General features: G+C 37.0%; 1 protein-coding gene across 4 annotated transcripts in view; it reads left to right on the top strand.

Annotated features, from left to right (window-relative positions):
* The window catches only part of Lrba (LPS responsive beige-like anchor protein), a 484014-nt gene that overhangs the window by 332391 nt on the left and 125051 nt on the right, over positions 1 to 26572 (top strand). For all 4 annotated transcript variants that reach the window (XM_057757319.1, XM_057757317.1, XM_057757318.1 and 1 more), the window contains exons 44-46: positions 519 to 631; positions 20720 to 20860; positions 22229 to 22348. In XM_057757319.1, coding sequence (XP_057613302.1) covers positions 519 to 631; positions 20720 to 20860; positions 22229 to 22348 — 374 coding nt within the window. The remainder of the gene's footprint in view (positions 1 to 518; positions 632 to 20719; positions 20861 to 22228; positions 22349 to 26572) is intronic.

Genomic DNA, 26572 nt, shown 5'->3' with positions numbered 1-26572 from the left:
CAGCAGCCCTGACCCGAAATCACACAGAAACTATTAATTACAATCGCTTAGGCTTCCTGTTAACTAACTCTTACATCTTAAATTAACCCATTTTATTGTTTTGTATATCACCACAATGCTGTGGCTTACCAGGTAAAGATCCGGTGTCTGTCTCCTTGGTTCCACCTACTTTCTCTCTATATCTGTTTGGATTTCCCACCTGACTTTATTCTGCCCTGCCACAGGCTCAAAGAAGAACATAAACTCTAGGAGCACTTACCTAAATTTGAGGATGTTTTCGGCATTACTTGCCACGCGATTTGGGGGGAAGCTCTTAGCCTTTGGGCCTCAATGTTTTCACGAAAAATGTGTGCTATACTATTGATATCAGCTTCACAGTGCGATTGCAAAGGCCAAATGAGATAACACAAAATAACATTAAATACAATGCCTTGCACACAGATTACTAGTTTTTCTTGTTATTTTGTTAATCTTTCATGCTTTACACCAAATAAAAGTGATATTTTCTTCTTTACCAGGACGGGGTTATAATGACTTAAATCAGTATCCTGTGTTTCCCTGGGTCATCACTAATTATGAATCAGAAGAATTAGATCTTACCTTGCCAAGCAACTTCAGAGATTTGTCCAAGGTAATGTTTTAGTAATTATCTGAAGTATATATATATATATTTGCCTTTTATTTAAAAACAAGTTAGATTCATTTTAATATGTTTTAAAAATCTTAAAATATAATTTTACGTCTTCCCGCAGGGCAGGGAATTTGGACTGCTCTTCAGTAACGAGAGGGAGGGGGAATGGAGTGGGGGGAGGAGAAGAGGAGTGGGGATAGGGGGAGGGAAGTGGGGGGAGGGCAATATTTGGTAGGAGGGGAGGGAAATGGGAAATGGGGAGCAGGTGGAAATTTTAATTAAAAAAGAATAAAAATAAATAAATAAGTAAAAAAAAATACATTTATGTTATTTAGCTTAAGATTTAAAAATAGTATTTATAATAAACTCGATGACAAGTTAAAAAATTACTGTACTCATTCTTCCATAATTATTCAAGGAAACATTGCCCTCCATTTGGACCTTCTGAGGGCTTTTGTACTTAATGAAGCAAATAAGAAGTCATGAACAGAACTGTCCTACCAAACAAGGGAGTTCCTGCCTCAGGTTGCCATGATCGTCTGTTTGCTCTTGTCCTCTGGTCATTCCCCAAACATAAACATGTGGGTCCTCTTTTTATATTTCAAAACTCACTATGTAAATCAGATAGATCTCAAACTCAAGCTATGCTCCCACAGCCTCAAGAATGCAGGGATCACAACCAAATATAGGTGATCCTCTTTAAATCTGATTGTAACTTATGCAGTTCCTATCACTAACCCTTCTTAGTTTCTCCCTGTATACAGGAAGTCTTCCAGAATTCAGAGCTTAGCTTCTCAGCCTTATGTCACGTCTTTATTTTCTTGTGGCCTACCCTCATCTGGAAGTCCTTCCCTCAGACCCTTCCCTGAGAATTTCCTCTCTCCTCTCACAGTACTTCCTTCCGTATCTCCATTGTGCATCTTCTTGTTCCCGATGCGGAATTCTCATTCATCACTGCCTTCCTACTGCCTTCCCAGTATGTGCAGATCAATAACTGTGTGGTAACTTCTCAGAACGTCAGATTTCTTCTTGCTCTTAGCACTGCCTTTCTTCTCAGCAGAAAGCCTAGATTATCCTGACTTCCACTCTCTGGTAGGGAATCACTACTAGGTTCCTGCAGAAATGGTTTTATGGAGAAAGTTCAGTCACCCATCGAATTTTCTTCACAGTGTTGTATTCTTTCATCCTAGACATGGTGCATATTGGGAATGCTGGAGAGTCACCCTAGTCCATCTAAAGACAGTGACAGCAATGCAGCCATTGACATTTCCTCCTAGTGAACAATAGCATTTGGGATATGGACATTGTTCTGTGCAGCAGCTTTTCTCTGCTGTTGTACCCATCTTTGTTCAAATCTAGTCCTCAAATTCCTCATATTTGCCTCTTGTATCTTTGCTCTTCTTTTTCTAAAAATATGAGTGAGTGAGTGAAAACACGTGCTGACCAAGACATGAGTCTTCCGAACCCGTGTGAAAACTAGTGGTGTGCACATGTAACCTCCGTGCTGCGGTGTCAAGACAAGCAGATCCCTGGGGCTTGCTGGCCAGCTACTCTAGCCAAACTGTGGGCTCCAGGCTCAGTGAGAAACACTAATTTTAAAAAATGGAATGAAAAAGCAATTAAGCAAACCATTTTGTTGTCAACCTCTGGCCTCCAAACAGTCAAGTGCGTTTGCATGTGTCTGTGTGTGCCTGCATGCAAACAGAAATATTTAGAGTATGATATAGTGCCTTTATAGTATATTGTTCTTAATTCTTAATTCCTTCGATTATAAAGGTATCCATATGAGATATTTATGAGAAGATTTTACTCTTGGTTGAGAAAGGAATACTTCTTTAAAAAATGCTTTCAGGAAGAACTGCAAGTACACCAAGATCAGTACTGGGGAACATTAAGCCACAACTGCATACCATAAAACTATTTCCTTTTCTGTAAAGCACCGGTTGTTCAGATCTTTCAAATGTCATTCAGGTTCATGAGAATGGAATTCTACCAGTGCTAACTGCCTTCATTAGATATTAATGAAATTAGTGAATTTGGAGTTGACTACATTATTTTAAATGAAATAATCAAGTGCATTACATATTTAGAAATTGTACTTTGTATCTATAAAAAGTGCGATTTACTTAAGGGGGAGGGAAATGGGAAACGGGGAACAGTTGGAAATTTTAATTAAAAAAGAATAAAAAAAAAAACAACAAAAAAAACTACCTTATTCCTTAGAGTAGAAAGAGCTCCTGAAACTCTAAGCAATACATGTCTAAATTTTTGCTTATACATACATTTACAAGAGCATGTCTTATATATAAATAAGTTCTATGTATACAAATGGTGATTATGTTAGAATTATATTAAAATTTGTCCCAAAGCAGGCATTACTATTTGTTTAAATAAGCTTCTGAAATCTGGGAAAACATAGTGTGCAAAGCATAATTTAGAGCATAAACAGATGTTATGCTATTGCTAAGTAGATAATGTAGCCTGACTAGCTTTAAAATGTATCAAATTATTTATGTCCATTTAATTTCCCCAAAGCTGGTTTTCAAAGGAGTTTTAGTGCTTTGGCATAGAGCTACAATTTTATTTGGTAATCTTTCCCATTGTTACACAGGGAATTTTCTTTCTGATGCTGAATTAATATAATCAACACCCTTTCTTCTGAATTCTTTTTGTGATCAATCTTTTAGCACAGAAAAAGTGTGAATGGAGCAGTTAAAAAATTGTCTTCTTAGAAATGAAGGAATATTGAAAATTGGAAAAAAACAATTGTCAAGAAACAAGAAAATAGTTTATTTTTTATTAATTAGAATTCATAGATTGAAAATGAAGGAAAAACTAAGAAGAGTTTGAGAAAAAGAACAAAGAAAACCCTTTTTTACCCTTGGAGTGCAAAGATGTGGTGTGCTGTTATGTCCACTGGGCACATACAGAGGAGCTGTGTGCTAGATGGAGAACCACAGCTCATCACATGTGCTTTCCTGAGTTTACCTTCCAAAGATGGGGGGAAGTAAACTAGTCTTAAAGTCCGGTATCAGCTCTGTGAATTCTCTGCTTTTATAACCTGTTACAATGCTGTTACTCACCCTCTGTAATCTACAGCTCCCAGTGCTCTTGTTCAGTTACTGTTTCTCACAAGGGAGTGTGCAGAGCCTACAGAGGACCAGATGAAAATGCAGCAGATTTTGTTTACTCATTGCTGAATAGCTGCTGATTGTATTGGGTGGTTCTCATCCCTCCTCTGCCGTGGTAGATTGGTGTGTATATTTTTATGTATGAGATACGTCTCTCTAACATGCACGCACATTTACCATACAGTGAACATCTTGACCTGGAATTGACTACCGACATTTAGCTGCTGTTGATCAGACAGCACTTCTTTATCTCTTTAAGTTTTAAGTGCTGTTTCTGACGAATGCCAGTGCTTTCAGTCTGCCCTGTAACAGATACACCAGGAATCAATATACCATCTCCATGTCACAGAGGGGGAAGAATGCGTTCGGGTGGTGGAGAACAGTGCTCAAACAGTTTGGGCATAACAGCATTTATTTTGTTTTCTATTTATTGAGATTTACTGAAACCAAAGGAATTCAATCTATAGGAAAGGCTTTATAATGGAAGAACAACAGCTAATTGATCTTAAATTGTTTTAAAAGTATAATGCAGGAAAATAAATGGCTGATGAGATACATCCAGAATTTTTACTCCTTGCATCAAACATGGGTACTGTTGCCATTTTGATCTTAGAGATTATAGCATAAATTGTTTCACATGATGTTTGAGAGTTGTAGTCTGGTCAGTATAAAATGGTGTCAGAGCAGTTCAGGATTTATTTGTAGGAGTGTGAGGGAGGCTCTAGGAGATGCTTTCCCCAGGAGCATGTACATGTCCTGTCTTCCCTGCACCCCAGTATTCACAGAGTAGGAGACTAAGATTGAGTGAGGTGCCGGAGGTAATAAATCACATTTTCTTCATGCAGTAATTTCAGGTCTGTCCCTATCTGGAGAACTCAGGTATAACCAGAAGCAGTAGTTTACCTTGAATAGTTACGTTTCATCCATTTCCTTTTCAAGTTCATTTGCCTTTCTTTTTGTGTTGGCAAAAATGGCAATGGATTTAGTTCTTGGAAAAATACAAGAAGCTTCTGATGCTAGAACACCATGTGCAGCAGAAGAAAGTTATCACTAAAGACAGAAAGCCTTGGGGACTGAACAGTGAAAGTGCCAGGCCCCGATACTGTCCCACTGCCAAATTTCTCCAGACATCTGTGCCAGTCCCTCACAGTGAGACAGGGTTGTGTTGCCCTTTAGACATACTGATGGAGCAAGAGAAAAGACTTTAAAAACGTTAGCATCTTGGGTTTTCATTCAGTACCCACCTGGTTTACCTTCCTGAAAACCCACTGGGACACACAGCTTTTGTTCCACGTATGCCTGCTATCCTCGCACCTCATTTTAAAGAGTGAGTTGTAGCTAGAGACAGTAAACATTTAAACACAGCCTACAGTGTGAAAGGGTGACAAAGACTACAGCAGCCAGAAAGGTGTAAAGAACAGCCGCAAGAGGAGGCACGAAGCAGCAGGAGCGCCTTAATAAGCAAGGATGTGTTAATTATCATTAATAATAACTATTCAAATTAATCATGTTGATATTGAATTATTAACTATTTAAATAGTTATTGATTATTAGAATTGTTGCTTGTTCAGTGTTTATATTAGTTTAAACTATGGTTATGTAACTTCTCAGAACTTAATGCCAAGTTCATCAAAGTACAAATAGAATTGTCTGTGTAAAGTAATTAAACAGACTTAGATTCCTCCTAGGGTTTCTTTCTGGTAAAGTTTTAAATGACTCTAACAGAGGTTAACCCAACACTTAATTTAAGCAGCTTCCGAAGACAGTCTTTCTCAACATTTGTCAGAAAATGATAAACTGAAGTAACTGAAATGGATTTTGGTTAATATTACTGTCAGGGTATGGCTAATCCTGATGTACCCCAGAGCGCCCTGCCAGCCATCAATCCTGCTCCAGGCTAGGTATTCCTTCCCGATCATGCTGCCCTGCTCTGGGTGGAGCCACAGTTTATGACAATTTATAAATGATTGGTTTTAGTTACATAGCATTAGTAATTTTATCCCACAGTGTTTTCTACTTTCCTAGTTTAGTTTTTAGTTACAAACTCTGGTAGATTCAGAGTAGGGAACACCTGTTATTAATTTATGTTAAACTTCTTATCTAACACTTGGACAATATTTCAGTTTTTTAAAAAATAACATACCATCATTCTGATTTCAGGCTGTTTGTTTTGAGACAGGGTCTTGCTAATTAGTTATTTCTGTCCTGGAACTCAATATGTAGAATAGGCTGACCTCAAACTCCAAGATCCTCCTGCTTCTGCTTCCTAAGTGCTGGAATTAAAGGCGTGGGCTACCGCACTAGCTGTTTTCTATTAATTATGAATGACATGCAGTATTTCTTATAGTGAAAAACGTAATAAATTGTCTCTTACTCTTTTGTCCAGTTTTTTCATTTGTATTGTTATAAAACCCAGTCATATGAATAACAATTATTTAATATTTACTTGGTGCTTTTTTGTGCATTATTCTGAGGATTGTGTTCAAAACAGTAGTGAATGAGATCATCTACTACTGAAAGACTTTTCAAACAGATTCCATGTTATCCCACAACAATTATAGAAAACCTATATTTTATACAACTTAGCTTTTAGAAAAGTAATCTTTGAAAATGTGATTGTACAGTTTGGAATTTGAACCAAGCCTTTGAAAGTAGCAAAGGATAGTTTTCTGTAAGCATGTCATTACCTCAGGATAAAAACTATACTAAACAGTAGAGTATCAAGTTATTTTAAGTGTAGGAAGAAACAAAAGTTGTATGTTTTACTGGAAATAGATTCTGGTAAGCAATACTAACTTTGTTACTTTTAAAATCAGTTTAATGATGTTAGTGATTTGGGGAAGTTAAAGATTTACTGTGGTATATTCTGAGTGGTAACTTTATAAAATATAAAGTAACTAAAACACATTAATAACTATCATAACTATTCAAAGTGTAAATTTTTCATACTTAATAGTCCTTATGACTGTGCTATTCCCTCTTTAGAAGAAATTCTAGAATGTGATCTTACAGTAGTTAAAAATATAAAAATTCAAGTCACTTTATAGCCTGAAACTCTCTCTTAAAATATTCAAGAAGAATATAAAAGAATAATATGAAGTTATTAGTGTAAATTTCAGGCATTGTTGTATAAACATAAAAAGAAGATAAAAGTAAGTCAGTGTTAAAAATAGAACATTTTTCTGAGTGTTCCTAGTGGAAAGAAAGATAAAGATGTGGCAGTTACATCAAGCCTGCAGACTTCAGTGGAAACTCTGGATTCATTGCAGGAGGTCTGGGAATTCAAATAAATGTGTGTTGGGAAAAAGAGAAGAGATGCAGAGAGGCTTCTTTAAAAATGTTGGGAGCTACTGATCTGAATCATCTGTGACCTAATGGTGTGAGCCAGTAGTGATAATTGGCTTTTCTAGAAACAAATTGAGTCATGCACCATTATTCTCTTATATTGTGCTTATTGGTGTTACTTTTTTTTTTTTGTCTAGAATATGTTAGAGGTACAAAGTTAGGGGTTGAAGTTCTTATTTTATTCCTGTAAGTCCAATTTATTGTGATGACTGTGAAGTTTGACCTGCAGGATGACTTGCTACCAAGTCATCTAATGTAATTAGATCCCTGGGACCCATGTGGAAGGGGAGAACTGAGTCCTGCAAGATGTCTTCTAACCCCACACATGCCGAATGACATGGATGCACCGTGGCACACCAGCACCCCTCCAACACATAAACATAAGAATGTGTTTTTTAAAAGGCTGTCTTAGATATTCCTGGTTGTTTTTCTGGAATTGGTTGACCATGTATGTGTAGTTCTTCCGGATACTGTTTTGTCAAATACATGTCTATCTTTCTGTGAGTGCCGTTCATTCTGTCTTAGTTACTTTAGGTTTTGCAGATGTTATGAAAACGGGCTATGTGACTCTTTCAACTATGTTCTTTTTCAAAATTAGCAATTCTGGGGTTTTTGTTTTTGAGAATTAGTTTGTCAATTTCTAATTTTTAAAAAATCTGCAAGGTTTTTTGTAGGGGCTACATTGATATTTAGGTCATTTTTGGCAAAATGTAATGTATCAGCAATATTGAATTTTGTAATTTATGAATGTTATATCTTTTGTTTAATTATTTCTACTAAAAATGCAGTAATTTAGACTTGTTTAAGTATTTTCAGTTATGTGCCTTTTGTCATATATATTTTCCATAAGATATGGATTGATGTGTTCCCAAATAAAACATTTAAAGGGCTTGAGAGATGTCTCAGAGTTTAAGAGCACTGGTTGCTCTTCCATAAGACTCAGGTTCAATTTTTTTTAAAGATAACATTTAAGCCCCAACCTCTTAATCTGGTACTTGTGAATATGCTTTTTGTGTAAATGAGGTCTTCGCAGCTTTAATAACACTAAGTTGCAGTCATTAGAGTGGGCCCACATCTAACGTAAGTGATGTTGATGAGGAGATGAGGACACCTGGCTCTGAGATAGCAGAAGTTGGGTTTAGGGTTATGCTGCCAAGGAGGGTCTTCTTTGAGAGGCTTCAGAGAGATCATGTCCCTGGCCCTGACAACAGCATCATTTGAATTTTCTGTAACCAGATGGTGATAAGTTTCTACTGTTTGAAGCCACTATGCTTTGTTGCAGGACTCCCAGGAAACTAACACACACACACACACACACACACACACGCATTTTAAAATTATGTTTTCCTAATAAACATATTTTGTATCTGTTTTCTTACCTTACACTTAGTAGCAAGTGTACTGCTCTTTCTGATATGTGTGTGGCAATGTTGTTTCAGTGACTCCTTACAGTATCTTCTTTCCATCTTTAAAAACCCAACCTGTGTGCTTACATTTTAACAGTACTTTTTGTAGAGAGTATCTAATACTATGTGGTTTTATATCCAATCTTACAATCTTCTCTGCATTTTAATTTCAATATTGATATCATTTATACTTAATGTTAATTTTGATATGGCTTGCTTTATTATTGTCTGTGTGTGGTTTATGCACGTGTGTGTGTTTATGTGTGTGTGCATGTTTGGACCATCAATGTCAGGTGTCTTCTGTCATTCTCCATCTTGTTTTTTAAGACAATGTTTTAGTGACTTTGGAGCTCATGGTTGGGCAGCATGCCTCTGGGTGCCTCCTGTCTGCCCCCAGACAGAGATCCCAGGTACATTCCACTATACCCAGATTCATGTGTGGGAAGGGTCTGCCCTCAGGCGCTTATGTTCGTGTGGCAACATCCGAGACAGTTCACCATCCCTTCTGCAGGTTTTTAAAAGCCTTCTTTTTTTTACATTTTTTTATTGATTTTTATTGAGCTCTACATTTTTATCTGTTCCACTCCCTGCCTCTCCGCTAAAATCCTTTCTATTTTTTAATTTTATTCCTTTATTTCTTGTTTCCCTTCATCTACCATTTTCTAAGTTATTTGTATAATTCTGTATTGTCTGGGATAGGAAAAAATTACAAAGTGAGATACGAATATCTTCTAGCTAGAAATGTGTGAGTTGCTGCTTCTGTGAGCAGTGAGTGTAGAGTTCCATCTAATCCATGAGGCCACTTGAGCTCTTCTGTGAACCCTGTATGTGGTTCCATCTAATCCATGAGGCCACTCGAGCTCTTCTGTGAGCAGAGTATGTGTGGAGTTCCATCTAATCTGTGAGGCCACTTGAGCTCTTCTGTGAGCAGTGTGTTTGTGGTTCCATCTAATCTGTGAGGCCACGTGATCTCTTCTGTGAGCAGTGTGTTTGTGGTTCCATCTAATCCATGAGGCCACTTGAGCTCTTCTGTGAGCAGAGTATGTGTGGAGTTCCATCTAATCTGTGAGGCCACGTGAGCTCTTCTGTGAGCAGTGTGTTTGTGGTTCCATCTAATTCATGAGGCCACGTGAGCTCTTCTGTGAGCAGTGTGTTTGTGGTTCCATCTAATTCATGAGGCCACGTGAGCTCTTCTGTGAGCTGGGGGGGGGGTCCATCTAATCCGTGAGACCACTTGAGCTCTTTGCTGTTATCTTTAATACTGCACAGGCTTGTGTTTCTGTATGCCCGATGGTGCTGGAAGTACTTCCTCAATTTTCCTGTCCTTTCCTTCATTAGTTTTTGTGAACCTAACCATAGAGATATTTTCTTTCTATATTTTTTTCTTCTACAAGTAAACCTATAATGCTAACTAGTAAGTGCCAGGCTATGGTGGTTAGAGTTTGTCGGTTCTGATTCATATGCAGTCTTAAGTATTCCAGTCTGTGTGTTCCCCAGAAAGACCTTTTCAGCTTTCTGGATTCCAGCTTTCATGTCATCCAAACTGCTTTGCATCTGTGACAGATCTTGAGCAGAGAAGATTTTCCCAGTCTGTCTCCAGGATAGTTCTCTTACTTAAAACTTTTATCCAAAAGAGAATTTTTGACATTCTCCAAAGTGAAGGGTTTTGCTTTGACCCTCTTTCAGAAGCAGTGTGTTTGCCTTCCACCCTCTTGTAGTAGATTCTTTTCCTTTAACTCCATTTGCCCAGCCTCTTGGTGATAGAATCAGTGTCTTCCCTGGCAGCTTAAGGGATGGTCTCATGTATGAAAAGGGTTAGTATTAGTGATGATGTTGTGTACCTAATCCCAGGAGCAGTAAGTCACATCCTCTGTCAAACTGAGGACTTCTCTCTGATCCCCTGTCTGTACGTGCTATGCTCTGCACCCTGTACAGACCCATGGGGGGGAAAACATAAATGTGAATGCACTTGTCTTGGGATCTACCAAATTTTCTAAACTGGTATACTCACTCAAACTAGGTATTTTAAGAATCATTTTATCTTTGTGTTGGTACTCTCTTCCTTTGTCAATATTTTATACTTCTGTACAACCTCTCAATTGAGAATCTTGTAGTTTGATAGATTCAGTTCACTTGGTTATTTTCTACCTTAGTTCTCTACAAGGATCTTAAGAATAGTTAGCATTTTATAGTCTTTTTCTTGGTAGAATAAGGACAGCTTTCTCCCAACCTCCTTGTTTTAAAGAAAGTCTCACTGTGTAACCCAGGCTGGTCTTCCTGTCTCAGACGCCCCAGGGTGCACCCCACCTCAACAGATGCCCACCTCACAGATGCAGAGCAACCTTACCTTGGTGCTTTCTAATTCTAAGAGAAAGAGGCATTGTTTTCTATGACAATGAAATTGTCATGACTTTCTAGTGTGACCTCCCATGAATGTTCTCTGTCACTTAGATAAATCCTGTTTGTGAGGTTTTGAGTCTCTGAAACGTCCACAGAAGGTGATGTTTTGAACACTCATTCCTTAGCTAGTAATTCTGTTTTGAGAGGCCATTGACCATTTAGGAGGCAGAGCCTGACTGGCCTTTGAGGGTGGTATCTGTCTCTGGTTCCTGGGGCTCTGTACTCTCTGCTCCTGTGTGATGTGAACAGCCTCCACCACATGCTCCTGCCACCAGAGACTGCGCTGCTCAGCCGTGCCTTCCCCACCACAGTGGACCAGAGAGTTCTTAATAAATCTTTCTACCTTAAGTTTTTTTCTGTCAGATGTGGCACGGTGATGGAAGACCAAATGATACCCCATGAATATTTGACAGTTCCTTCTTCTTGTGGTCCTGCATTTTATGCACTGCTCACCCCAGAATCAGAATGAACCATTTCCTTAAGGAGCCCAGTTTCCTTTGAATGGGATATAGTCAACTCAGCTTTAAAAATATAAATTATTTTGGAAACAGGTTTACTATTTTCATTCTCAGAATTCTTACCTTAGTGTATTCTTTGACATTTACATATTTTAAAGTAACTTTTATCGTGATCTAAAATTATGACGTTTGGAGTCATTTTAAAAGGTTCATCATTTGGAAGAAAGACTGAGATAGTGCTTACGATGTTATAGTGTCTTTCATAAGTGTTTATAATTTAAATATTGATGTTAAATAAAAATGTAAGTGCTCCCTATTGAAATTTATTTTGTATCAGTGCATGAAAAACACAGGCAAATATAAGTAGCCATTTTTTAAAAATTGCTTCTTTCTGAATTTAACTTTATAATGGAATAACTGGTAACAGTACTTTAAGGTGTTTTATTGTTCAACCCACACCCATCTTAGGCGATGGATGGAATCTTTTGTTGCCTCTTTTTTTTTAACTTCTAACTTAATTAATTACATTGCCTGTAGGTGTGGTGAATTAGTCACAGTATCTAAAGAAACAGAACCAATAAGTGTTATTTATGTCAATATCTTTATATCCAAAAAATATTAAATGCAAATTTTAGGTGTTGGTGATCATTCTAGCATATCACTTTGTACAGGAAATTAAGTTAAATTTTAGGTAGTACTTGTGAATCTATTTGCCATTTTTTTACACTCCTCTTGCAGTAGGATAAGTTACTCATTTTGCAGTTGTGGGTGTTTTCTGTGTGTGTGCATCTTTCAATCTACTGAGGTCCTGAATAGATCAGAAGGTAGAAGAGTGGGATTTTCCCCATCTCTCCTTTGTCTTTTAGAGCAACATGAGGAGGACTCCTGGGGTGGATCATTTTAGTAGCCAGCTTCCATTTGATCCCTCAGCCTGGGGACTGTCTTAAGGATAGTGTTGTTTGCCCATGCTCGCCAGGAATAGGCTTGTTCTGGCAATGTGCTACTCTGATCAATTTTCTGTCAGGTCTCCCATTAGTCAAGATCAACCCAGTGAGTGTTACTAACATTTGCTAGTATCATGTATGATCTAATAGCTATCCATAAGCCATGTGAATTACTAGGATCTCCTCTGTTCCAACTATTGCGTTATTGTGATTATCTGGCTAAACTGCCACATCTCTCCTGAAAGCCAGTTATTTAACTACTACCCAATAATAGTTTGTCTCCTTGTTTGATATTTGAAGTATCCTAGTACTTTTAAAATGCATTACAACTCAGGTTGTTTTTTTAAATATGGTATTTTATTCTCTGAAATTTCATGCTTTGATTATTCATTCAAATTTCATATTTTGATTATGTTTACCCCCATTCTTTCCTGGACCACTCACATATTCCAACCTCTCTCAATTTCATTTCCTCTTTTTTTTTTAATGACCCAAAGTCTTATTTGCACTACCAATATACTTCCTAGGCATAGGTCTACCCACTGGAACATGGTCAACCTATGAAGATTCATAGCCTTAAAGAAAACTGATTCTCCTTTTCCCAGCAGCCCCCAATGGTCCAGTAGCTCCATAGTTATTGATACAACTCAGGTGCTTATCTGTACTTTGGCACTTTTAGCTTGTATGCTATAATCTGATTACTTTTAATATTGGGGTGGGCAGAGGGGTGACTTGCATGTACCACCATGTGTCAGTCTTATTTTCTATACGCTCTCTATTCCTCTTTGCTGTATGTGCCAGACTACTTGGCTTTGAGCTTCTTGAGCTGCTATTGTATCTGTCTCTCCTCTGTAGAGTTGTGCTGTGGTTGCAGGTTCATGAACCTCTGTGTCTAGCTTCACATGGGTGCTTGTATTCCAACCTGGGTCATTAGGCATGCACAAAAAGTACTTACCTACTAAGCCAACTTCTTAGCCCTAGATCTAAGTGTTATATTGATGTTTAACATTTCTCCTAAAATGTAATAGTTGGTCCAAATGAACAGTAACCTATTCTTATTCATCTTAAGCCCCCTTTCCTTGGATAATTTTGTTATTTGGCAATGTACTGTCTATGTAAACTGTTGAACTATTCAGAGCTATCAACCTTGATTTACCCTGTAGGTAGATTATTTGATTTTAATTGTCTTAAATGGTTCTGAAAATGAATAGTTGCATTTATATACAAATGATCATTTTTAGCAACATTGGAACTCTTTTGTCTTTATTATTTTCATAATTACTTTAAAATATTCTTTATAAATTATATCTTGGTTTTTGGGCTGTTCTTGGCATTTCACTCAGTACTAGCATTGTTCATCTGCATTATGTTCATCAGCTTATGTGACTTTTTCAGAAGCGTAGTCCTGCAATACCAGCTGAGCAGAATAAAGCATCACTCCTGAATCGGCATTCTGAATATTTGAAATTATTTGAATTCTCCATAGGACTATCAGTAAACTGAAACACTTTATTTTCCCAGGGTGTCTTTTATTCAGTTGAAAGGGGTAGCGGTGTATAATAATGCATCATAGAAGCCGTGTAAACAGTGTTTGCAGAGGATTAAAAATATCCCTGCTACTTGAAAGCAAAAGTGCTTATTTGTTAACTCTCAAAGCTATAAAAGCAAGCTGATGGAATTTTTTCCCTTGACAATGTTAAATACAGTCGAGGGTGTATGAAGATAAGTGCCGACCTATCCCCGTCATGTACAGCATGTGACAGAAACCCTACCAGCCAAGACTGTGCAAAAATGATGAGCAGGCTTGTTACATTTGTCATCTAGATACAAAAGATGCTAGAACTAGAATAAAGCCGTTGTGCTTCCTACAGTGCAGTGTGGCCTGAATAACAAAGATTCTTTGTTTATTTTCTTTCCCAGAAGGGTGGGGACCCCTGAAAGGCGGATGGGATACAGCCAGAATAACCATGGTGTTCTTTTAAAATCTCGAACCACATATAGATTTCTGCTCTCATTTGTGTTCACTGGTGTGGTATGCAGTTATCAGAGTTAAAAGGGGACATTAATGACAATGCATACTTTTGATAAGAACCATTTTAAAACTGGATATCCATGTCTCCAAGACAAAAACATGCATTGTGTTGATTTGGGATACTGTCTCCTACGATGCTTCTCCAGACATTACATGAGTAGGAAGAAACATCGTGACAATACAGTATGAGCTACTGTGTTGTCGTGCACAAATGCAGTACATTTTCAAGTAGAATGTCATATATTTTTTTCTTTCTTTTTTAGTACATGAGTGTCCCTGACCTGCAATTCACTGTTTAGACCAGGCTGGCCCTGAACCCACGGAAGTCTGCCAGTTTCTGCCTCCTACTGCTAGGATTATACCCGGTTTTTCTTTTTCTTCTTTTCTTTTTAAGTGTGCCTTAATTTAACCTAAAACTCCAAAGAATGGATTTTAATAATCTTCTGAATTCAGCATTGGCATTTACATTTCCCCATGCAGCACACACTATTCTAGGACTGGTTTACAGTTTGGTCTAAGTGCCCTAACTCTTTCTGCTGTCATCAAGCAGATGACTAGCTACAGGTCCATTTTATTTCTCCCAGACTCAACATTTTTCACACCTGCAAAGTGGAGGGCACTTATAGACCTGTATATCACAGAATTGCTTTTAAAGATAGCTTATTTACCTAAGATTCTGAGAATCTTTGTTTATATCCAACAAACAGAATCATTGTTGTCATGTGGTACATTTATTTGGGCCTATGCACCTACTTCCTGGAATATTTCCAAAAATAATTACAGTATTCTCTGGCTTTTTTGATATAACCTTTCTTTTGCTATTCTCTGAACTGCTAGCCTTAATCTGTTCATATACATCAGATACTGTGTCCTTAATATTTACCGTCCACATCTGTATAATGTAAAGACTGCTAGAGAATAGTGAGTTCAGCAGTTCTTCTATTCTAAATCAGTATTTTGCCTTCACTTTGCAGCAGCTCTATCAGTATGTGCAGATACTCTCTACTTTTAGAAGTGGGATAAATCTGCTTGTGTGCCCATCCCAGAATTTCAGTCACTCTGTAGGTACATGATGGTGTGGAATGGCTTCCAGATCAGCGTTGTAGTGGTCCTCTTGTTCTGTTCTGGAACTCTTTCTACTTTGATATATTTTCGTTTATCTGTATACCACAGAAAGGATCTTTGAAAAGCAGCTTTCTTTAACTCTTTCAGGATGTTTATTCCTGGGATGTGCTCAAGACATTTTTTCCTATCTCTTTAACTTTCTCCTCTTAACACCTTTTCTTTAGAAATCTTATACACCTATGGTGTGAAAGAGCCTGAGTTCGTGGATTTCTGGTTTGTTCATTCAAACAGATTTCTGCAATACAGGATTTCTGGAGTTCTTGTCAATTCAGTCACAACTGTTTTGGCCTTATTAGCTACAAACATGGCCCAGGAGTTTGTGGGATGCCACCCCTGAAAGGTTGATATCAGCTGCAGTGCTTCATATCTCACCGTCAATAATAAAGGAGGATCGCGGTGCCGGTGTATGACACAGCAGCAGTTGTATCACAGGCTTCGCTTCCCACAAAAGCTCTCCTGCGCACCTTACATGTATGGTTGTAAGCGGAGACTGTGGTTCGTTTCCCAGCCACCCAGACCCAAATAATCACACAGAACTATATTAACTACAACACTGTTTGGCTAATGACTCTAGCATATTTCTAGCTAGCTCTTACATCTTAACCCATTTTTATCAATCTGTGTATCACCACGAGGCTGTGGCCTACTGGTCATGTGCTTACCGTGTTTGTCTCCTTTGGCAGCTACATGTCCTCTCTCTATCTCTGCCCACTTTCTTTCTTTATCTCTATTCAGACTTCCCACCTGGCTTTGGTCGAAACAGCTTTATTCATTAGCCAATAAAAGCATCACATATACAGAAGGGCATCCCACATCATATAGCCCTTAGATAAACCTGCTTGAGTCAAGATCATATTTGAAAAATAGTGTGCAGATGCTGCAATTAGAGAAACAGCATCTTCAGTATAGCAGTCTCGGATGGATAAAAAAGATCTGGAGGGAGTTGTGTGTCTTACATTTGAATCGCTAAGATTGAAGTCATTTTGAGCTAAATTAGTTAAATTACTTCATTTCAAAGTAGGATACCTAGCTGACATATTTTTATAAATAAATAATCAGGTAATTCAATCTAGAAACACTATTTTTTTATTAAGTAACTTCAAATTATAGTTCTCAAAATTTGAAGGAAAAAAGAAAAAGCTAATTTTTACTGATATTGTTAAGCCACTAAAGTTTTCAGGGGTCCATAGAATCAAAACTATTTTTTCATTAATGTGGTAAATGATACTTGTCCCTTGCTTTGATATTTTCCAGCTTTTCGTATAAATCCAAAAGTCAGTTTACTTTCTGAACTGTCGCTACAGCAAGGAGACTGCGGACAGGGAGGCTACAGTGAAGCACGGTGCTCCTTTCCTCCCGCCTTGCTAGCAGGGCTATAGTGTTCATTCTCGGGATTGACTGATGAGCTTGCTTCTTAAATATTCCCAATAAATAACCCCAGAACAGACAATATTAAGAAGAATAACTTTCTCTGTGCCAGGTCTGAGGGGGATACTTTACATTTTTGTTAATTAGCAAAAATACTTCTCAAGAAGGTAGTAAAATGTATTTTTTAGTCTAAGTTTACAAAGCTGATTTAAATACTCCCATTTTATAAATCCTGTGTCTTCCTCATTGCCAAGATGCTCCTCACCCTTCCAGAGATGCCACCTTGCTGTTTGTGTGAAGTCACTGACGTGCTCTCCAGACTGGGGTCTTGGCACTTCACCTTACCATTTTAGAGAATTTGTCTTCTTGACATTTTTAATTTGTTTTTTCCTACTTTACTATGATTTTCTTTCCATTCTTACATAATAACTAATAAGTTATGAGATTCTACACTTCCAATTATTGTATTTTTTAATTTTAATCTCATATGCTGTTTTATTTTATAGACTTGCTATTTTTATTTAATGCCATTTATTTTCCATGTCCTGATGATCCTTATATTTTTTGTAATGATCTTGAATTATGTACTTTTTTGAATCCCCTAATCGATAGTTATTTTTTTGTTATTACCAAGAAGTTATAGCCAGTTTTAAATGTCAGTATTTTTGGTTTCTTCCTCTTAAATTTTGCTGATTAAAAATAAATACCCCATCAAGCAGGTTAAATTGTACAGAGAACGCAGTATAAGATGAGAGTGCTAGACATCTTTCTGAACTACATGGCATTTGTTCTCTTAATACACCGGAGAAGTAAGAGGAGCCGTCGGTGTTAACTTCTAGCCCTTCTGCGGAGATGAATAAACAGCTTGAAATGCTGATTTAGACAATGTTTTTAAAATACTGTGATGCACTTTGGTGTCTGACTGACTCTTGCTTAGTTAAATGTTTTGTAGCATTATAACATAGTTGGATTCAGCTCATCTTTTAAACCAGTTGTCAGAAAAATATGGGCCAGCATGGTAGAATGTATTAGCTCAATACATTGTCTCCATTTTATTATGAAGCTGCTGAGGAAGCCGTGATATACAGCACTGTCATTACAGATCTATTGTTAGGATGGTTCCACAGTCTTCTTTGCACTGCCATTAATTTATGGCAGTAAACAATATGTAGCCTTCCAACTGCAGCAAAGCAGAATCTTTTAATGAGGTGGATGTTATTACCACAATAAATCAGTGCTTTCCCGTAATGTATAATTCAATGTGTGTATTCCCACTGTAACTTCTCTGAGTAAGCTGATAGTGTATCATTGTCATTGCACAGCTCCACTGCTCCTTATTTTTTTTAAACCTTCTTTTATTTGGTGACTTCTTTTTTATTAGCTTGCAAATAAATGTGGTATGTCTTGATAGCTGTCCTGTAGCAGGCTTCAGAAACCAATTGTGACAATACCAGCCAGAGTCGATACTGTGGGTTCTACCTACATGGATCTCAGTAGGATGCCTTTTCTTTCAGATGCTAGTGAAATCAATCCTAATTGGTCTTAGCATTATATTCAAGAAATGTGATTCTATAACTATTGATTCACAGAGGTACTCATTTGGAGAGTAATAAAAATAGGAGCAGATAAAGTATATAGTTAATTCGCTGTGCACCATACAAAAGGCACATTGATTCTATTTTTAATTCATATAATTTGTCTTCTAGTGATTTTATTTCTTTTCTTCCTTTTATATGGCTGTATCTTTAGGGATAACAACTAAAATACATTTAAAGACCTTTCACATTTGCTCTGTAACAAAGAAAGAATTCCTGGAATGAGTTAGACTCTTATAGTAAGTCAGATATAATTCTTTAACACTGAAACTAAGAGTTTAAAAGAAGTATTTAAAAATTAGTAATATGATGCTGACTTAAAATAGTAATCAAATAAATGTTTTTGAAAATTAACTTGTAAAGTAGAAACATATTTAACATAACACAGAGCTGGTCAGAACCAAGATGCTATTGAAGGAAAATGATAGTGTTTGTTAACAGTTTGAAGGTAAAATACCTAACAATTTAAGAAATACAGTCAAAGTGATGACTTTAAAATGCCATCTATAATCATAATTTGAAAAGTAGTTCAAGACCTGGTCTGAACATGGTTTCCTTTTCACTGTATGAATTCTCAATATATCCATTTTAAACTAATGTTATTTATTTTAGGTTAGCATTTTCCTCATGAGTAGCCAGATTTTTTGAGCTTATAAATATTAATAACTTATAAAATTTCCTAAGAGATGTAAAACAGTTCTGTGTCTTATTAGAGAAGTTATTTTTGAATTGGTATTTATATTTTGAGTAAGGAGTAGAGCTTTTCTACAGACCAGAGTGTTCCCATAGTCCGAACTGTAATTTAATGTGGTTGATCTTAGCATTCTTAGCGCTGTAGTCCCTTCTGAGAATCTCAAAGATACTCTGTCTTCCTTAAGAAAATGTCAGAATGTTGCTCATTGTTTATACAATTCATGTATTCCCTGAATAGCAACGGCCATTTCATGCCTGGGTCAAGCAATGTGTTTGATGTTTTATAGGCAATTGTTTTATTTAAACTCTTTTACCTTAGTTCTAAAAGATTATTTTTTAAATAATGACATTCATTGAGTGTTGCCATGCATGGCTTAAAGACCTTAATGTCTGTACTTATTTTATTTCCCAAAACAACCTTCTAACTGGGCATGAGTTGTCTAGTGAGTCCAGGGTCTTCACTTTGTTGTACCGATTATGGAAGTTTGTTGAAATGTTTTGTTTTCCAGCCTAAGATTATAATGTCTTTACCGTTTCTTGTTTTTGTTGTCGTGGTGGTGGTGGTGCTGCTGTTGCTGTTGTTGCTAGTGGGTTTGTATTCTTGTTAATTCATAAAGGCACTTAGAGGCTAGGCATCAATGTTGGATGTCTTTCTCTGTCTCTGTCTACCTTTCTTTTGAGGCACGATCTCTTTCTGAAACTGAAGCTCAGTGATTAGACCAAGCTACTTCGCAGCAAGCTCTGCCTCGGTCTGCCTCCCTAGCATTAGAATTACAGGTGCGCATCATCTTACCCAGCCTTTTCAGGGTTGCTTGAGATTTGAACCCAGGTCCTAGACTTGACTGATTGAGCCATCTCCACCGCCCTCTGTCCTCTAACTTTTTACTTAGTTTATGTTAGTAGAATGTTCTAGTTGTATCTTACTCCTTTTCTCTTACAACCTCTTTGCATTTACCCTTATTTACCAGCTTTATTCCTTCATCTGCTCAGAGACAGAGTAGGTAAGCTCTCTAGCTCCAAGATGCTTCTGGTTGTTGCTTCTAATTACAGATATTTTCTAAAATATGATACAGCTCATCTTCATGTAATTCTCCTTTCAGACTGATTAATTAAAAAAAAACTATGTAAACTAGTCAGGTGATGGCGGTGCATGCCTTTAATCTCAGGACTCTGGAGGCAGAGACAGGCAGATCTCAGTGAGTTCCTAGTCAGTCTAGTCTGTGGTAGTAGCTCCAAGACAGTCAAGCCTACACAGAAAACCCCTGTCTCAATATATTTAAAAAAAAAAAAAAAAGGAAAGAAGAAAGAAAATAAACAAAATTTAAATAACAAACAAGCAAACAAAAAAACTGCATGTATCAGATATGACAGGTTTACCCATCTGTATATGTTTAACCATGTTAGGAAAAAAATGTGGGGTGGTGACATTTTCTGTTTGTTCTTCGAATATATCACTATTGTTTTTCAAGTGCAAATATATATATTTTAAATTTTTACTCCATGCATACTTACAGGATAATCTTAAAAGCATGGAGGGAATAAAGGATGATTATATTTGTGTTTCTTTCTCTCCCTTCTCTTCCAATGGCAGCCAGTAGGAGCTCTGAATCCCAAAAGAGCAGCATTCTTTGCAGAACGATTTGAGTCATGGGAAGATGATCAAGTTCCAAAGTTCCACTATGGTACTCATTACTCAACTGCAAGTTTTGTTCTTGCATGGCTTCTCAGAATAGTAAGTTCAATGTGAATAATAGACTGTGACTAAATAAATCCAATGTTTTGAAGAATGTGCAATGATTGGAAATCATCGACATTTTTTTGAATATTGAAAATAGTTTTAAACAATTGAGCTTTTAAATATATATGCTTTAGCAAATATTTTATACCATAATGATAAAAATGTTTCCTCTAGAATTGTGTAACTGTCTTTGATGTGGAAGGGTCTTCTGTTTTGACTTGATTTCATTGGTTAATAAAGAAACTGCCATGGCTTTTGATAGGGCAGAAAATTAGGTGGGTGGAGTAGACAGAACAGAATGCTGGGAGGAAGAGGGAAGTGAGCCAGACGCCATGCAGTGAAGCTCAGGCCCAAGATGGACACAGGTCAGACATGCTGAATCTTTTCCGGTAAGACACCACTTTGTGGTGCTACACAGATTATTAGAAATGGGTTAGTCAAGATGTGAGAGTTAGCCAGTAAGAGGCTAGAGCTAATGGACCAGGCAGTGTTTAAAAGAATACAATTTGTGTGTTGTTATTTCAGGTATAAAGCTAACCATGCGGGAGCCGGTCAGGACGAATAGCAGGCCTGCCCACAGTTCCTTCTACATATCTTCTTCAAATCTGTGTCTTCAGATGTCTTTTGTACCAGAATAGATAAATTTTCTTCAAATGTAGCTTGTTTAAATGAGAAGTAACTAAAATTTTATTAACACAGACATTTATTTACACATTCTGGTAGTTACATTGCCCCAAATAGAGTAAGATGTGTTTTCAAATAACCAGCACTGTTGTGTATTGATAACATTAGCTGAAAAAATGTTTCTATAAAATTGAAAGTTAATTCGTCTACCAAAATGTAATTTCTATGGGGAACATTAGCAGCACGTCATTAATAAAACCTTGTTAGAAGACTATGGACAGACACGAGTCTTAGAAGTAATTTATAGGGCTTTTCTATTGGCAAGCAGTTACTCACTCATACATGTTTAAGTGTTCTTTAACTAAGAGGGGGCTTTTAAGCCTTCCAAACAGTTTTTTCTTAATCATAAATTGTGAGTCATAACAATAGAAAAGTTACATATTGTACTATATCCTGAACACTGAAGAAAATACATTTAATTCATGCCTAAATGCTATTAGTAATATATTCTTGGCAATGAAGGAAGTTTATGGAAACATTACAGATACCAAAATTTTGATGACATAGAAACATTCAGAAAAAATTAAGAGCTCTAATAAAATAATTTGGCAATAACTTGCATTCTATACATTGGACATATTACTAGCTAATGACCATTATTTGCTAAAAAAAATTTAGATATAAAGATTTATTAAACCCTAAAAGGACATAAAAGTTTTTTCACTTCTTATTTTTTAGGAACCCTTTACAACCTACTTTCTAAATTTACAAGGAGGGAAATTTGATCATGCAGATAGGACTTTCTCCTCAGTGTCCAGAGCATGGCGAAACAGTCAGCGTGATACATCTGACATTAAGGTACAGATTTATTTCATTTTATGGTTGTTACAGCCAGTTTGTTTCTTACTGACTGGATGTTCACAGTTTCTCTCCCACGATCCTGCTGTATTTACGGATGGTCAACCTCAGAGAATGGAACCTGAATTAAATGGCCAAGAACCACTGTCCATGACTTTTGTTTTCTTCTTTTTATGTTTCTTCTTGTCTGTCCACCCATCCTGAAGTTCTTTCATCTCAATAGTAGTAAATTTTTTTCCTCTTCCCAACATCATTTGAATCATGTCTATTTGCAGCATGCTGCACACAGTTCCAAGCATAGTGAAGCAAATTACCAGAAAATAGGAAAGCCTCAGGCATATTTATTTGAATCTTTCAAATCTCCATTCTTAAAATAATCAGTATTATAGCTAATATAATCTTGCTAGCCTTCCACTTCTATCCTCAGCAGTCCAGTAATTGATTTTCTTTATGTAATGTCTCTTTCTGCAAGAAACTAGATTGGTGCTATTAAAGGTATGATGAAATGCACCTATTGTTTTTAGACTCCTTATAGTTTTATAAATAATATGACTTATATGTAAATAATTGTACCCTGTGGAGATGGAAGTAACACATGAGAAACAGATATTTGAAAAAAGAAAAGTTATATGACTATGTATATGCTGCTATAGGACACGTCTAAGACATGTAGTGGAGTGTTAATGTCATGCCACTTTAAGATATGACACTTTACAATGTAAAATACACTCTTCTATTTCTTCTGACATTGTGGATTATAATATCTAAATGATATTTTCTATATCAAAGATATTCTGTTTTTATTATTTGCAAAAGTAAATTTTATATTGGAACATCTATCAAGATTTTCTGATCTCATAATATGCTCTAAAACACTTTTGAAGGACTTTTTAAAGTCATCAGTCATGAGTAAACCAGTTAGATGGCTCAGCAGGTACAGTGCTTACTGTATAATCTTGATAACCAGGCTAAGTCTCAGGACCCACGGAAAGATGAAAGGAGACATGAAGCGGCCACATTAATGTGTTGGCATGGGTGTATTCACATGTGCGTCATACAGAAACAGTAAAAATAAAATCCTTTTAGAAAGAGTCATTATTAGATAAGTTTGCATTGATGGTTGGACATATACTAGAAATGGTTAAGAGGGTTAATAATTGTTGTTGATTTCTGCTTCTATTCCCAACTTGGTTTTTTTTCATATTTATTAAGAAGTTTTAAGGGATGGTGATGGTTTCATTTAAAAATCTAGTGAAGGGGGTTACGGGGAAGGTGGAGGGAGCAGGAGGATGGCAGGGAGTGGGAAATGGATTGACATGTAAATAAAGAAATGATATTTTTTAAAAAAAATACAAAAAATATAATGATCTTGAGTTTTTGTTGCTCAAATGAAGACTTTATGATTTTCTTTTTACTCTCTGAATTCTTTATTTCTTAGGTCTCAAGACAAAAATATAACTTTTTACTTAATTTTGCTAATAAAAGTGTACCCTGGAATTGTTATAGTTTTTAGAATTATTTTTCTTCTTTATTGAAGAGATACTGGATGTCTTTTGCCTTTTGCTTCTGTTTCTGTCAATACATTTTTATTTATGAATATTCTCAGTTATGTTTAGATAGAGAATGTGCATGATAGATTCATGTGGCTTTGTTTTCCCTTTTTTCATAAAATCCTAGACTTTTCCACTTAGATTTTTTCATAGTGGTATATTTATTCTAAAGCAGTTTTATACATGGGTACGGTGCATCTTGATTATGTCTATTCCCAGTTCCCTCCTCCCGTTCCTATTGGACCCTGCCGCAGACTATTGCCCACAAAACGTTGTGTTTTCTTCTTTTTATTATTAAAAATAAATTTATTTTTATTCAATATATTCTGATCAGGATTTTCTCTCCCTCATCTCCACCCAGGTCCATCCTACCTCCCACCCTTCCTATTCCATACCTTCTTTCTCTCTCTCTTAAGAAAACAACCAGTCAAATGAAAAAGACAATCAAGTAAGGATAAAGCAATATGAAGAAACGTGACCAAAAAAAAGGATCTATGAAAAAAAGGAACTATATGTATGAAATGCATGGACACACACACACACTAAAACCCCAGAACCAGAAATCATAATATTGAAACAAAATATTGTGTGTTGTATGAGAAAAAAATAAAGAAAACAATTCCAAGCAAAGCAATATGAGACAATATCCAATTACACTTTTGAGTTTGTCTTGTGTTGGTCCTCTACTGATGGGAATGAGACCTGCCTTTAAGTATGGTGTGTATACCCAGTGAGATTCCCTTGGAGAAGTTAACGTTTCCTTTATGAGTGATTGTCAGTTGGAGATAGCTTCTTGACTCGGGACTGTGTCCACTTCCCCTTCTCAGTGCTGGGTCCTGATCTGGCATGAATGTATGCAGATCCTACACATGCTGCCAGTCTCTGTAAGTTTGTATGCATATCAGGCCTCTTGTGTCTGGAAGAGATTATTTTCTTGCTATCATCCATTCCCCCAGCTCTTAAAAATCTTTCCACCTCCTCTTCTATATAGCTCACTGAACAGGTGGAGAGGCAGAATTTGGTGGAGACATCTTATTTAAGACTGAGTGTTTCAAGGTCTCTCTCTCTCTGCACACTCTCTGTGTTTGTTCCCATCTACTGCAGGAGAAAACTCTGATAATGACTGATTGAGACACTGATCTGTGGGTGTAGAAGAATGTCATCTGGAGCCGTTTTATTACTATGTTCCTTTAGCAGATTAGTAGTATTTGGCTTTCCCTTAGCTACATGGTCAACCTAGTCTCAGGTTTATGGACATCCAGTGTCAGGCAGGGATTTCATCTCATAGAGTAGGTCTCAAATTCAATCATATAGTGGTTGGTAACTGTGGTGGTCTGAAAAGGTATGGCCCCCATAGACTCATGTGTTTGAATGCTTCTCCTATAGGAAATGACACAATTAGGAGGTGTGCCATTATGGGAGTGGACTTTGAGGTCTCGTATGCTCAAGTTACACCCTAGTATGGGATGCAGTTCATTTCCTGTTACCTGTAGATCAAGATATGGAACTGTGAGCTACCTTTCCAGTACCACGTCTGCCTCACGCTGCCGTGCTTCCTGCTACAGTGATGATAGACTACACTCTGAACTGTAAACCAGCCACAGTTTAATATTTTCCTTTATAAGAGTTGGTTAAAAAAATCATTTTCCACTCTGTAGCCTGCTGCTTTGCCCAAATGATGGTGTTCTTTGCCCTAAGGAAGCTTTTCAGTTTCATGAGGCCCCATTTGTTAAATGTAGTTTTTAAGTGGATTTTGGTCAACCCTCTTGGCACTCCAATTTGTTGTATGAGGCCGCTTGTTTGTTTCTGGTGCTCAGCCCCAAAATAACCACACATAAACTGTATTAATTAAGTCACTGCTTGGCCCACTAGCTCTAGCTTCTTATAGGCTAACTCTTACATCTTCATTTAACTCATTTTTATTAATCTGTGTATCACCATGTGGTTGTGGCTTACTGACAAGTTTCTTTCCAGCGTCTGTCTCTGGCAGGGCTATATGGTTTCTCTGACTCCACCTTCTTTCTTTCAGCATTCAGTTTAGTTTTCCCCTCTGACCTCTATTCTGCCCTGCACAGGCCCAAGACAGACCTTTCTTAGCTAATGGTATTCACAGCATACAGAGGGGAATTCCCACATCATTTTGGATGTATTGTGCCTAAATTATTTTAGATTTAATATTTCTTTGGCTGAGGTTTCTATTTCTTCTACTTTGTCTTCAACACCTGATAGTCTCTCTTCCATAAATTATACTGTGTTGGTGAGTGTGCTGGCCAGTTTTATGTCAACTTGAGGCAAGCTAGTGTCCCTGCAGAGGAAGGAGCCTCAATTTAGAAAATGCCTCCATAAGATTGGGTTGTAGGCAAGCCTGTAGAGCATTTTTCTTTTTGTTTTGTTTTATTTGGTTGGTTGGTTGTTTTGTTGTTGTTGTTGATGTTGTTATTGTTGTGTTTGAGACAGGATTTCTCTGTGTAACAACCCTGGCTGTCCTGGAATTCGCTTTATAGACCAGGCAATCCTTGAACTCATAGAGATCCACCTGCCTCTGCCTCCCGAGTGCTAGGATTAAAGGCCTGTGCTACCAGCTCCTGGCTGTGTATTTTCTTAATTGATTGATATGGGAGCACGCAGGCCATTGTAGGTGGGACCATCCCTGGATAGTTGGTCTTGTGTTCTG

Source organism: Chionomys nivalis, chromosome 24, assembly GCF_950005125.1.
Source record: "Chionomys nivalis chromosome 24, mChiNiv1.1, whole genome shotgun sequence".
Taxonomy (NCBI): Eukaryota; Metazoa; Chordata; class Mammalia; order Rodentia; family Cricetidae; genus Chionomys; species Chionomys nivalis.
The sequence above is the reverse complement of the archived record's forward strand: the minus strand, read 5'-3'. Positions and strand labels throughout refer to the sequence as shown.